The 14,466-nt window shown below is 40.2% G+C and overlaps 1 protein-coding gene across 1 annotated transcript in view; it reads left to right on the forward strand.

Annotated features, from left to right (window-relative positions):
- Positions 1-382: 382 nt before the first annotated feature.
- LOC135475723 (cationic amino acid transporter 2-like) overlaps positions 383-14,466 on the forward strand; it is a 35,397-nt gene continuing 21,313 nt past the window's right edge. The window contains exon 1 of the mRNA XM_064755656.1: positions 383-500. Coding sequence (XP_064611726.1) covers positions 383-500 — 118 coding nt within the window. The remainder of the gene's footprint in view (positions 501-14,466) is intronic.

Here is a 14,466-nt window from a genome sequence, read left to right on the forward strand (position 1 = left end):
CTTGTTTTCTCACTTAATTGGAATAGCGGCCCTTGGGCAGATCGGACCACTGTAGGCTAATAACACAATATGCCTGCTCTCTCAAGACATCCACGTTGAGGGAACCCAAATCACGAGGAAAAAAAGCCCAAGAGAAGCGCTGTGGGCAGATGATTACCGAACATCGGTGACCTGTTATATGTAGTTACCTAACTCTACGGCAAAAGGAGATCAAGTTTTTTTTAAGCAAACGCCATCTAGCCAAGAGCATGCGACCCCTACAGGACCGTTGCCAGACAGAACAGATCGCTCTCGAGAGACGTCAGCGAGAAGACCTCGTGTGTTTAAGTCGTGAAAACGTGTTCTCCTGAGTTTGGCCCGGGACCGTCTTCTGAGGATAGATATGAGGATACTAAGATACTTACTGAACGGGATAAGCCGTCGCAAAACTATCTGTCCAGATTCCTTGCACCAAACGTCATTTAAGCGATGTCTGAACGCCTTGGACCTATCGGGAATAGGTAAGCAGCATTATGTTGTCATTATGTTGCCGCTGTTAACAGTTTGCGGTAGAATTGTACAGACAATCTCCCATGTTGTAGGCTCACTTCAGCATATCCGGGGATATTTTTAAGTCTTGTTTTATTTCGGGAGAGGATTTCGGCGGGTTGCGTTGAGATGATACATCTTTGCTTGAGGGCATGATCTGTTATTGGTTTGGCATGCACTTAATCGTTCCATGCTGGTATAGAGCCAAAGTGATGCAGTTATTCATCACCACGTGTCTTCAGAGGCTCCTACTTCCAGTAGCTGTTTGCAACAGGAAGACTGAAGACATTTTACGTTAACAATTAAGATAAGTTGTGTTAACCAAATAACTTTTCAACATTTCCTCCACATAAAAGGCACAGTTTGAGATGCGTAAATGTAAAATAATCCAAAAGACACACGTGAAGTCTCATCTGTTGTAAGGAATATTTTTTGAAAAAATCTTTTTCACTAATGACCCATTAATGTTCAGTCGGTTTGGGAAGAGCATTTTCGTTGTCTACAGCGACTACCGGCGTCTGTGATAAGGAATAATTTTTGTGAAAAAACACCCCTTAAGTTAACTTGAAATTAATCCCGTTAAATTTACATTCTTTTACTTAGTACAAATTTTTATTTTAGAACAGTCATACTTTCTTTCTATTCTCTATTATTTTTCCAATTTTAATACAGCGAAATAAACTCTTAACTGCTTCCAGTTAGTGGTTCACCAGTTAAAGCTTCCAGTTAGCGATTGGCGTAAAGTGAACAAAGATTTCCAACCATAAAGAAAGTGTGGCCTGTATTTAAAACATTAAGATATTATGTTGAAAGTTGTCATTCAACTTAGTCGCTAGCTCGAATTATATTGAAATTACGTGAAATTCTGTCCATCAAATACATTGTGACATCAAACAGCTAACGTTATATTGCAACAGCTTAACGGGTAATTGGAAGCTAAAATAATTACTGGGAGTCCTCTTTTCTACCCATTATTGTGCGAAACAAATTTTCATTGAGGAAATATTTTGTTACAATCTCAAAATGTTGCGCTCCAATTTCACACTTGTTGAATCTGATCACCGAGTTGCATTTCTTCTCTTCCGTGTCCTGTTAAAAGCAGAATAATTCGTCTCGTTAAACAATAGAAACGTTCTCTTATGTGGAGTAACATGATGTTAATGACAATTCCCCCAGAATAAAACTTAGCTGACCTGCCCAGAGTCTTCCACAGAGTAAGCCTACATACATATTGTTACTACTTGAAATAATGTATTTGAGAGAAACTAAAACATTCTAAAGCTACATATACTTTGAAGAAAGATGAAAGGTTAGACTTCCTTTGAACTATCTTTGTGATAGCCTATCAGATTTTATAACGACAGAGGCTAATACTGCCGTTGTTTTGATTCTAGGCTACAGTGCTTGACGGTTGAAAAGAACCTACAGTTATTAAGCTAAGGAGATAACAGTTTCCAATGCTTACCCTTTTATGTGGGCGACCGCGTTTGTTGTGGGTAGTTGAGGAAGTGTGGGGGGGGGGGGGGAGATAAAACTCTTTATATTCCCATAAACCAATCCAAAGACACCGACTTTGGCCTAGAAAGTATATATGATGCAGTATTTGTGCACAAATCGATGGACAGCCACTAAAGAGGAGTTTATTACTGTGCTATGAAAGCAGTTAGGTTTCCCGGTTGTATACGGCTGGTAGGTGCATAAGCTGCAGCAAAGTTACGCCTGTGGATCCAGGCGTAAGAAGTCCACTCCGATAACCAAACGCAAAGTAAATGGCTTAATAAAGCAAATTTGCGGTTGGCCGCCAGGCTGTATTCGGCGAACTAGGGGCAAAATCGGACATAATGTCTCATTTTATTGTAAGCCTGAATGTCCCTAGGGCGTAAAGCTAGCCTGTTGAGAATATTTGAAGGACTGATGAAATTATCGAAGAAGTAAATCAGCGTACCGTGGATTCAACGAAGAGTTGAGATCCATTTACCCACAGACAGACGAAGCGGCTTTGTCTCGGTGTCAAGGAAAATATCACGGCCAAAGAGTCTCACATTCAATAGCGTTCATTATACGTTAATGGTTGTTGATGCTTCCAAGCCAATTTCTTTCTCCATTTGTTAATATATACGACAGGTTTCTCTTGGCGGACCTTCGTCTGCAGAGTACCTGGAATAATGGTTTTAGAAACATTTGATGCCAGCGTTACAACAAATATTTACATTTTGCCCGAAGCATAACTTATCCGAATTAATATTTATTAATATGATTACTTCTATCCAAGAATAATAATATTACATAATAGTAAGTGATTAACCACGGGCGTTCAGAATTATGGCTGTATGATATTTCTATAATAGCTGTACTTTGCTGTAATACGCTATAATTGTCAATTTCAAACAGAAGCTATTCGAAATCAGTTTAGCTTACACGTTTTCGGGACCAGCATACGATTTGCTAGAAACAACATTGCCTAAAATCTAACATTTTGAGCCCCGTCACATCGTAATGGGTCTTCCTATCGGCAAGCGAACTTGCTTTCACAAAAGTATGCTGTGCATTTGTTTCTGCAACTCGTCAACATATTTGTCTGTTTGCTCTTGATGTCATATAACATTTCACACATTTGTATATAGGCGTGTGCATTTTTGTCCCTACGATATCAAGTATGTAAGATTTTTCCAAATACCGCCAAATACACATTAAAATCATTCCACGTCTCAAACAATTCGCTCGAGTATTTGTCTGACTTATGTTAACCTTTATCGTAGCGGTTATACTGGATGAATTTTTCGGATTTGTTGGAAATACCCTAGCCAGTGGTGGTTGTATTTACATAGTCTCTGTGTGTCAATACTGACTAGATCGTGTACAAACTATTTACAACTGTAACGCATTGCCAAGGTAATGGATGCATTTAAACTGTTTACACAGGTAAAACAAATGCATACAACTGCACTGACACCACTTTTAATGACCTCTCTTGTAAATTGAATTCTATGAAAGGTGTCATGTAATATCAAAACGTAAATTATAATTCAACTAATATTTACATAAGTTGGGAAGGATTAATCCAGTTAAGCATACATTGATTTTGTTCAACAGTTTTAGACACTGTGTGAATCCAGTTAATGGAGAAAACCCGTTTGATAATTGATGTTCCATACAAACGCTTACGCCTTTGTCCATATTGAACAGGTATAACGTAAATGCATACGTTACTGTAACGAACCGACGTATTCTGGTTGATGTTGATACAAGACCCAGGTACAGTTTGTTTTATGGAACACTATGGTGTCCGCTCCATAAATTGTTCTGCACGGCTGTTTTCAGTCTTATTAAAACTAAAGACATGCCCAGCACCGAGTATTATGGGATGGAGGCGTCTTTATTGTAGAACTGAGAACTAATTTATACCATGCACATGTAAGGAATTCACAGAGTGTGAGTTTCAGACCAGGTTTGCCGATGCTGCTCTGAGGAGAGCTGGTATTTTAGTGGGCGTATGCGATCCTGTCGATCAGACTTTTTCCAGAACTATTCTGATATGGAACTAAATGAAGGGAGGTGTTTGCTAAAGTTTTGCACAGAAGGTAGCGCTAGTCTGATACAAGGGTGTTCGAATGGTTGCATTATATTTATTCAATTACATTCACTCTCAATTCGATATCTGCCTCGGATTGCTTCGTTGATTTCCTCATATTGTACGGCTTCTTATTTAATGACAAAAATAAGTTGATTCTTTATGTACATGCTCTTTGAATGTGAAAGCTTTCCTGACTAAAATAATTTGGACCAAATCTGCGTAATGTGTTGTTTATTCTTGTATTTGAGATAACGTTTTATGTTTAAATTAGTAAGGTAGTACTTTTGTATTACAACCGAACAACGGTCAGTCCTTCTTGGGCTCGAGTCACCACTGCGCGAGAAAAGCTAACCCATTCAATCCGGACTTGACCATCTGCTTTTAACTATAAACCGCCCTTCAAACACGTCTTCAAAAAACGCCAACTTTTTAAAAACGCTAATTGTTTAAAAGTCAAGTGTATACATTATCAGTAGGAAGGTTAAAGCACGTGTTATATCATACGTTACAACCTTCCGTTGACCCGAAGGAAATTTGGGAAATGGTTTTAGTACTTTTGCGGTATACTAATTGCTTTGTTGCCTTAGTGCCTGCTGAATGTTTGGTTTGATGGCTGCAGGCTGCCTTTCGGTGGTAAAGTTAAGCTCACGGGAAATCCAGGAAAATCTCGGAGCACGTTCCGTCCAGTTTGATCCGGTATACGAAAATATTCTCCAGACGCCACATCAGACCCTGCATCGGCGTTTTTCATGTCCTTGATATGTCGTCATGGCGATCTTTGTGTTAAAATCCGCTTTGGTGATCATAATGGAAGCAAAGCTTGGGTAACGCAATCAGGAGTGACAGCGGCCTTCGAAGACAAACCAGAACAATGACAAGCATGTCGCTATTGTGTGACAAAGCGTGCATATAACAGACCCGAATCAATGCCACATATACCTGCTCCCTTGAAAGGAGGCAGGCGACAATGCTTGCATACTGGCTGGGGACTTGAGCATTTCACTCTAAGCGTCAGGATAGGAAGCCTAGCCGAACTAGACGGCTTAGGCAAAACAAGGCTTCACTAATAGCTTCACTTGCTGCTCAGAGCTGACATAAGCCTCGTGTCGTTGGTGGCTGTCTGCTGAACGTGTTCTTCAATAAAAAAAACAGTTGAAACGGAAGAAAAGTTTTACGAAGATACTTTTTACATATGCATTTTTCGACAGACGTTAAGTGACATATGAAACTGATGGTTTTTATTTTTTAATAAGCAGGTCAAGATGTTACCTGACATATAAATGTACAATAAAACTTCTCAGCTTTCATCTTAGGGCGTAAAAATGGCTTTAAAATAAAGTTCCTTAAGAGCCCAGCGGTCAGTCCGAAACTAAGTACCGGAAGCCTGTAGTGGTGACGTCAACGATGACTGCTATCAAAACAAATGCACGTCGGAAAGAACCCAAACGGGAGTTGCTAAGCGGCTCTTGCGTTCCCACTAAATTGTTCAACGACGTCATTCTGAAAATGTTCGATCATGGACGGAAATCATGAGAAATATGTCTCAAAATTTAAAAAAAAAATCATTTTTGGCATAACTTTCTTCATTTTCCTAATAACCATAACTTTCGTTTTGGAGTTCCTTTTTGTTTCATCGTTTAAAATAAAAATGTCAAAAATATTCCATAAATCGACCATGGTTGTTATAACCGATGATCAAAAAAACCGAAAATGTACAGGTACACGAATACATACAGCGGTACATTATGTCCAAGGCAATAATGAATTACTTACTACCTATTTTTAACACTCATCACAGAATATTGAAAGAACTATTTATTTATTCTAAAACACTGCGACTTAATAAACCCAACTTGCTGAACAGGTATTCCCCGGTATAATTCAATTATCAGCAGAAAGACCTACTGTCAGAAAATATGAAATATATTAGACCTCAAAATTAATGCACAGATTGTTACTAATATTTAAACAGTGATTGCCAAAAGTACTTAAAAGTTTGCATGAGTGCATTAACAGAGCACACATGCATTTTAGTTAACCATCCGTTATGCAGTAGATTACTCACTTTTTGCTGTTTTGCTTTTACAGCTTGTGTAGTGAAGCAAACGCAAACATTAATGATATGTAGAGCTTCTGTGAAAGGAGGGGAGGTGGTGAGAGGGGTAAAACAATGACGGGAACTGGAGGCAAAACAAACAAACAAAATTAAACAACTCAGAACCGTGGAAAGCCTTGGAAACAGTTGACCATCGTTATTGCATTATTAGAGTGGGATATTCGAGAGGCTTGATTCGCTTGCCGGCGCAACATCTCGTCCGTATACCGATAAGCCTGATGGTTTTCGATTGATCTGTTTTTGCTTAAACCATGCTTCATCGAGGATATAATTACGAATAGCACGCAAACGCTCAGAGGTAACCGCTCCACAAAAGACAATGTTATGTAACTGTCCAACCGAACTGATGAGGTCGTATGACTTCAAGCCGATATATCATGTAAAAGAATTCTCTCGCAAAATCGCCGAGATCATCTGCTTTTCTATTGGGAGGACGGAAAGAGGGGAGCAGAACAATCTGTAGCCCCATTGAACCCACTAGATGGCTAAGATGTATTGCCACTGAACACAAAAATTGCAATTTTGCTTTTTTGTGCAACTCACCCTTGTCATTTGTCACGGGTTTCCAGAAACACTTAAACATGTATTGATGACTTCCGCTATAGCTGTACATGTCCATCCTTACGGGAGTCAGCGATCAATTCCACAGCCAGGGGCCTCATTCTTGGCTCACATGTAGCTTTGCCTGATAATGTCCACAATATGTCTGCTGTTTGCCTCAGCTTAAATCAGGCATACACGTGAATGTTAGATTCGAGCATACCAAACACCACTGGATAGGTCGTCAACCGACGTGGCAGCCAATTTTGCGGAAGAGACATTTAATTTAATATTTAAAACCTACAGGTGGAGAGGGGTGTGTACAACAGTCGCCAAAAGCCCATCTGTTGCAAATATCTCTCGTGTTTTTGTTTGTTAATCTTGCTTCTTAAAATTGCAATTCTCTGCGATGTCAGGGAAGAATTTCCTTTTAGAGAAAATTTCGGTGTTTTGAAAAGAAAACCGCTGTGCGTCGAACTGTTGGCATGGATCATCTCAAATACAATACAGCAAGTGCATAAATAGATGTAATCTTCATGAAAAGCTCGTACGTTGACACTGCGTACATAGAATCTTAAGTCATTTAAGTCGTTTAAGTCATTTTTATTTATCTTGTTCCTCGGAAGGTTACTTCTGAGACAGCTTCTCACGACCTTTCCCCACAGCTCAAATCCGTGCAGCCATTCAGAATGTAGGGTTGTGTGATAGTATGGATAACATACAAGACGTAACAAGCCAACATATTATTGAAGCATTGGAAGAAGTGTACCATTCCCCACTGTATGGTTTGACAAGAACCACATGACATTCCAGTTGATTCGTCTTACATGAACTTGTGCTTATTGATTAAAAAGCGATGTGTCCTGGGTACGCCATCAAAGATGAGGCTCATTTCACGTTTCTCAAATTTGGCAGTTACACCGAGTCATCGTTTTTGTCTACTTTCTCACACATCATGCAGAAATGCATTCCCACGGTGTGTTTATGGATAGTTTGAATTCAATTCCCACTAATATTCATTTTTAGATTTCGATGTAATATGAACATCGTGGTTTATGTTCGGGAAATGGATGGAACAGGTGATGTCTTCATGCTATCATTTAAAAGTTGTAGCTGCCTCTCCATGCGTGATACCAGTTTAATACGCTTTCAAATCCATTTGGGATTTATATTCTATGCAACTGGTACCAGGCTTATTGGCCTGTAGTATCCAATCTACCGTTGACGATTGGAGAATTTTAATGCATTTTACGACTACAAAATGTAATGAAATTCTCACACTACATTAGCGCTCATGTCAGCAAGTGCTGTTACGTGTTGTAGAAGCAAGCATTTTATCGTTATCTGGTGGCCATATGTTTTCCTTTGCACAGTTATTGCGCAGTGAGATAGAAACTGCAGTAAATTTGAATCAGTACACTGTTTGAAGTGTTTGTCTTGATTGCTCTGGGTTTAATATCTCTGTCGTTAGTCGTTCGGTTACGTCATGACGGTCACAGCACTTTACAAAGGGCGTAATATTCGTCGTGATGTATCACGGAAGCATGGTACGGACGACATCTTAATTTATTTATTCTTTAGCACCATGCCCATGAATTTTAACCGTATACCAAGGCAGTCAGTTTTATGGGTGGAGGAAAAGCGGGGGTGACCCGGGGAAAAACCCCGACCGTTGGCACGTTACTGCCGAACTTACCGACACGTGACATGCAGATATATGCACACCATAATGGTTAAAAACAAGTGGTCTGCTAGAGAGAGTATGAGTTGCGACCTCTTCTGCATTTACATGAGCAATTTTCATGAAAACCCCGAGGTAAATTGACAAGAGGCCGGATTTCACGGGCTACGTGTGATCAATTGCCAACTGTCACACTGTCGTCGCTGCTGCTGCTTTGCTAACCATGCTAAACTTTCTTTTTGGACTCTTAGTGTGGCCAAGGCCACAAGTTGTGGACGTCGCTGTGTCACGGTAAACCGTACATCAAAGCAGCTAAATCATGCAGTTTCTGTGCTTGTCATTTTTGCCATGTTCGTAGATTTATCGTGGATTTAATGTATTATTTATTGTAACGGTGACATTTAGCACGAGCATGAGTACTCTGATTCTTTGGAATTATATTAACTCTTGTAAAGCAAAACAATTTATTTATTTATTTGATTGGTGTTTAAGCCGCACTCAAGAATATCTCACTAATACGACAGCAACCAGCATGGTGGTTAAGGGAAACCCACAACCACAGGCAGGCTGCTGGCAGACCTTCGCACGTACACCCGCGCAGAGCAAAAAGAAATACACTAAACTGTGAAGCAAACACTTGATTACAAGGTATTCGTGTACCTCAGAAACAAACAAAACATTGTATGTGTAACAAAAGTGATAAATATAGGAAAATGGTCGCCTGTGTCCTCTGATTTGTTTGATTTCCGGTTATAATATGATCAAGTTCTAATGTTTGACCTCGCGCATGATTGACATATTCGGGGCAATGAGTGATCAAGGTATTGACACGCGGTAGGATCTGGGGTGTTGACAGAAGAGTTTCCCTTCGTAATTAACGTCTCCACCCTTGTGGTGATCAAATTGCGTTAACCATCTTAAATAAGGCAGATAAGCAAAGCCCGCACAATGATGCACTTGAACATGCGTTGTAAGATCTGGGCAGCCCTATAGAGTGTTATTGATAGAGCCAAACCGTCACTCCGTTCAGCCACTGACTTCGGTACAGCCATGTTAAAAGTGCTGATACCAGTGTGGCATGTAACCTCAATCGCTGGCCTCTTCCCCTCCCCCGGGGTACAGTGCTCTGTAGTCTATAGCCCGCTTAATACTTGCCTGTATTAAACACTGTGATATCAAACCTACTAAACGGCGAGAAGGACAAAGTTTCTAGATGAAAATTAGCATATACCTTTCTAACATATTTCCCAGTAGACGGGTTTGCCACACTAATGTATATCACACATACGTTATGATATCGCTGTCGCACATCCTCCGAATATCCGTCCTTCTGCAACTTCGTTTCAATGGATATTGCTTGTACAATTATAGGGATAAATGATGTATAAGCTAATATGCGTACATTCCTACACTTATCCTATTAGCTGAATGCTCACTCTGCAAGCGGAAAATACAAAAACCCTTTCTCTTGTGCGTATTGGATGCATCCTGGCCCCGTGGTTAAGCCGCTAGCGTTACATCGTAGACTATAGGTAAATGACTGATTGGCATTGAGATAAGCTCATGTTTACTCGCTGACGAACAGGCCAATCTGTATGATCAGTACCCATCCCCTACCACACCAATACGCTAACACCAATAAACCTAACAGTCATCCATAATAGCAAGCCGTAGCCCCCGACAAGGAAAGATTGGTTATACATAACTGTATTCATCAGAGACTTTGTTGTTTCCGAAGCTGACGGGGTTCTGTACCGCTTGAGCAGCTGCCGTGGACCATTCTGTCAAGAAGCAGTCACACGATTAGTCTCTGGTCACAAAACCGAAAAAAAAAATGCTGCTTAATACAAGTCAAAAAGATGTGTTTGATCATTAATATTTAGGTCAAGCGTAAAATGGTATTCCAAGTAGATTTTGGCCAGTTCTGTTGTTTGACACGAATGTATGAAGGAATATGAAGAAAATTACACGTAATAATCGTAATCATAAAAACTTTCAGTAACTACGACCTCTTATAATCATTTATATTTTTATTTGACTGTTATTTAAGACTATACTCAAAAAAGTTCACTTCTACGATGACATCATGGGTGGTGCTAACCAGAGTTTCCGGCGTAAACCACCGGCACTTCGGCAAGCTACTGACGAACCAGTTTTAGGATGCGTAAATATCCACACTAGCGTCGCCCAACAAACAGTAAGATGGGAGAGAATTCCCTGTCCACAGTCCGCTTTGAACCCGCGATTGAAACGCAAGTGCGTTGAACCACTGGAGAACGGCCTGATACCAACCGACATAAATCTATTCGAAGTTGTGAAATGTGGATCCATCCATGACACCAAGCAGCAAACCATAAGGTTGTCGACATACAAAATAAAATAGGAAATATGACAACTGCAATTCCACTTACTTTACACTAAAGTTTTATACCAAAGCTAACATTACGTATAAGTTAGGCTTAGAAGCGCCTGGTGCCAAGATTTCCGGTCAGTTTCTGTCTGATGGGTGTGATGCCTCGGATCTGAGGGTCAATTGGGCGTTTCTATTTAACATGTCAACACAAAAGCATCAATGTTAAAAGAAGGAAGTACATACGTAGAAAATACCTGGTCGTTTTTACCGCCAAAACTGTGAAGTAAAGAATTTGGGTAAAAAATTCATATGATCTGAAGTGATTTGAATTGTACTGTAATCCATGGTCTAAGGATCTAGTTATAACATGGCTAGATTAAAACCTCCGTTGCTAAGACAGCCTTGTCACTTGATGATCCCTAATGTTCTAATGATTAGGGCATGAGTCAAGGCCTTAGCATTCTGTGGTTTGAACACGAACCGAGTTCCAATGGTTTTATGATGAGATAGTGTTCAGTGATTTGTAGCACACGGTGACAGAACACGGACCAAGTTCCAATGGTCTAATGATGAGATAGTGTCCAGTGGTTTGTAGCACATGGTGATAGAACACGAACCAAGTTCCAATGGTCTAATGATGAGATAGTGTTCAGGGGTTTGTAGCACACGGTGACAGAACACGAACCAAGTTCCGATGGTCTAATGATGAGATAGTGTTCAGTGGTTTGTAGCACACGGTGACTGAACACGAACTAAGTTCCGGTGGTCTAATGATGAGATAGTGTTCTGTGGTTTGTAGCACATGGTGATAGAACACGAACCAAGTTCCAATGGTCTAATGATGAGATGGTGTTCTGTGGTTTGTAGCACACGGTGACAGAACACGAACCAAGTTCCAATGGTCTAATGATGAGATAGTGTCCAGTGGTTTGTAGCACATGGTGATAGAACACGGACCAAGTTCCAATGGTCTAATGATGAGATAGTGTTCAGGGGTTTGTAGCACACGGTGACAGAACACGAACCAAGTTCCGATGGTCTAATGATGAGATAGTGTTCAGTGGTTTGTAGCACACGGTGACAGAACACGAACCAAGTTCCGATGGTCTAATGATGAGATAGTGTTCAGTGGTTTGTAGCACACGGTGACTGAACACGAACTAAGTTCCGGTGGTCTAATGATGAGATAGTGTTCTGTGGTTTGTAGCACATGGTGATAGAACACGAACCAAGTTCCAATGGTCTAATGATGAGATAGTGTTATGTGGCACTTGATTAAAGAGTCCAGGCTCCAATGCATTTTATGATGTAGGTACTTTAATCAAAAGTGACAATCTTGATTCATTATGTTTTAAACTATTGAGGTCAATAATAATGTCGTTGAATGAATTTGCGTGGCTGCTAAACCGGCCTCTTTATTTGATACAATATTACTAACCAGCTATTCAAATGATTTAATTACTCTGAAAACATCTTTCGTGATAGAATACACTGCTATGCGGTCACACACCAATGTGCCTTGCCCAAGCAATGATACAAAAGATTTCCTTAAACCAGAGAGATTAAAAATAGCTGCAGTTGGATCCGATCTCACGGGGAGTGGAAGGGATTCCTCGTTTAATGAACTAGGAACATAACACAAAGGTGTCCACAACTGTAACAGAGACAGCTTTCCCAGCCTCTTCCGATTTTCCTGAACAATAAAAGCTGTTCCCAAGATGCTTTAGACGGACATGTTCGATACCTTCTTGCCAGTGCACACAATCACTTCAGTAGACAGCCACATAATAACATCACTTACGCCTATCCCGAATACAATAAATGCTCAGGGCGATTTCAGTGTGTTTGGGGACCTCTCGGTCGATATGTATACCCTTTCCATTATGTCCCAGGAAAAGGGAGTATAATTGAAGTTCTCTTCGCCGCTACCGTTCGTATGATTTCATCAGCCTATGTTTGACCTCCACTAAAAGCACGTTAGCGGCCCACAATGGGGGACAATTTTATTCGACATTCATTAGATAGCGTATGTTCAAGGACTGTAGTCGACATCGATACGCACATGGCTATTATATCTTCTTATTACTTCCGACGTTTCCACGTGAGATCAACTGAAAATTTATCTTCATTCTCTAATATGTGCAGATATTCCAAATCCAAGGCCGGTTGGATAATAAACATAGAGAAACCTCCCTCTTCCATTTCCCTGGTCGAGGACTCAAACCAGTCGTAATTTCACGCCCTGGCGTTTCTGGCAAAACAACATATATACCTCGCTGTGAGTCAAACCAGGACTCAAAATTGCTAGTATGCGACATGTGTACATAGTATGTACAAACGGTTATTACATAAAGATATGTTAAGCTTCTTTGGCAATTCAAAAGCCATGCAGTACAATTCAGTGCAAGAAAACAAAATGTTCGGTCATTTCCGTACAAATTCCTGGTGTGAAGTCATTTTACCCCATTTGACACTACTATGACTTCAAAAAACTCCGCTTGATGTCTCCTGCTCAAAAGACCACATCATCCGTGAATGAGCTTCAGTGCGATTGAAGATGCTGCAGATTATGTCACTCCAAGAAAAATGACGTCATTCCAGGAAAATGACGTCACTCCAGGAATTTGAAAATGACCGAAAATTTTGTTTCTGTGAGCACTCGGTATGAGTAGGATTATTTGAAGATCTAAGAAAACTCATGCAAGGTATATGAATGAACACGCGTTGTGTTTGACAGGATACCTTTCTTCTTCCATTCATCAATAGAAGAATCTTGGCTGAAATGGCCCTTTTAACATTAGGCCGTGACAACACTTCTGCCAACTGGACTCTCAACGGGACACAGTGTTTTTTGTGTTAAAGTTTAGCCTGATTCCTGCTTATTTTTACAATGTAGGCCTACCAGTAACAAAAAAGTCAGTAGGACAACACGGGTGTATACGCTAGGGAGTGTGAAGCCCATTATTTCTGAGCTAGCGTCATCATCGCTGGAGGATCTGAAGTTAAGACAAAAGCCCAGATAAAACTTCGTGTTCAGCTTAAATCTGATCTAGTTTCGAATACGCACGCGGTCTCAATAGACAAGATCGGATTAAAATCGTTGCCTCACTTGATCTGATCTAAATTTGGAAGTTATTTTTAACCTGGCTGATTTCAACATGTTTGATGGAATCGAGATGGAGAGTAGAGCGACCTCAGCCTAAGCATGCGCTAAAGTATATAAGGCTTCTGAGTTCTTATTTACTGACACCTGTTCGGGTTTTATAGAGCGGCATAACTCTTGACCAACGAACGATTTTATTCTATGTTGGGAAGTCTCCACATAGTGTAATGTGTGGTCTGCTGGTTAGATAGGCTAAAAGTCAGATTACTTCTGACTTAAGCTCATATTTTTCTGTGTATGTTCATAGCATCAAAGTTGTTAAAACACCTCTTTTGTTTGTTGACGTCTTCGTGTTCTGGTCTTACGTTAGTTTTGGCATGGATGCTTTTATCTCTTCTTTTCTTCGTTTTTGTTAAAAGTTCGCTGCTGAATATGTCTAACAGCACGTCATCTTGCACAAAACCTCCTGCCATCTTTCGGAACCTATCAATAATCAGTAATCGACTCAGCAGTATTGAAAAGGTCTTGTTTTTTGGTGATGCATAGGTGTTTTTTTTATGATTTGTTCATT

This window comes from Liolophura sinensis, chromosome 9 (assembly GCF_032854445.1).
Source record: "Liolophura sinensis isolate JHLJ2023 chromosome 9, CUHK_Ljap_v2, whole genome shotgun sequence".
In the NCBI taxonomy this organism is placed as follows: Eukaryota; Metazoa; Mollusca; class Polyplacophora; order Chitonida; family Chitonidae; genus Liolophura; species Liolophura sinensis.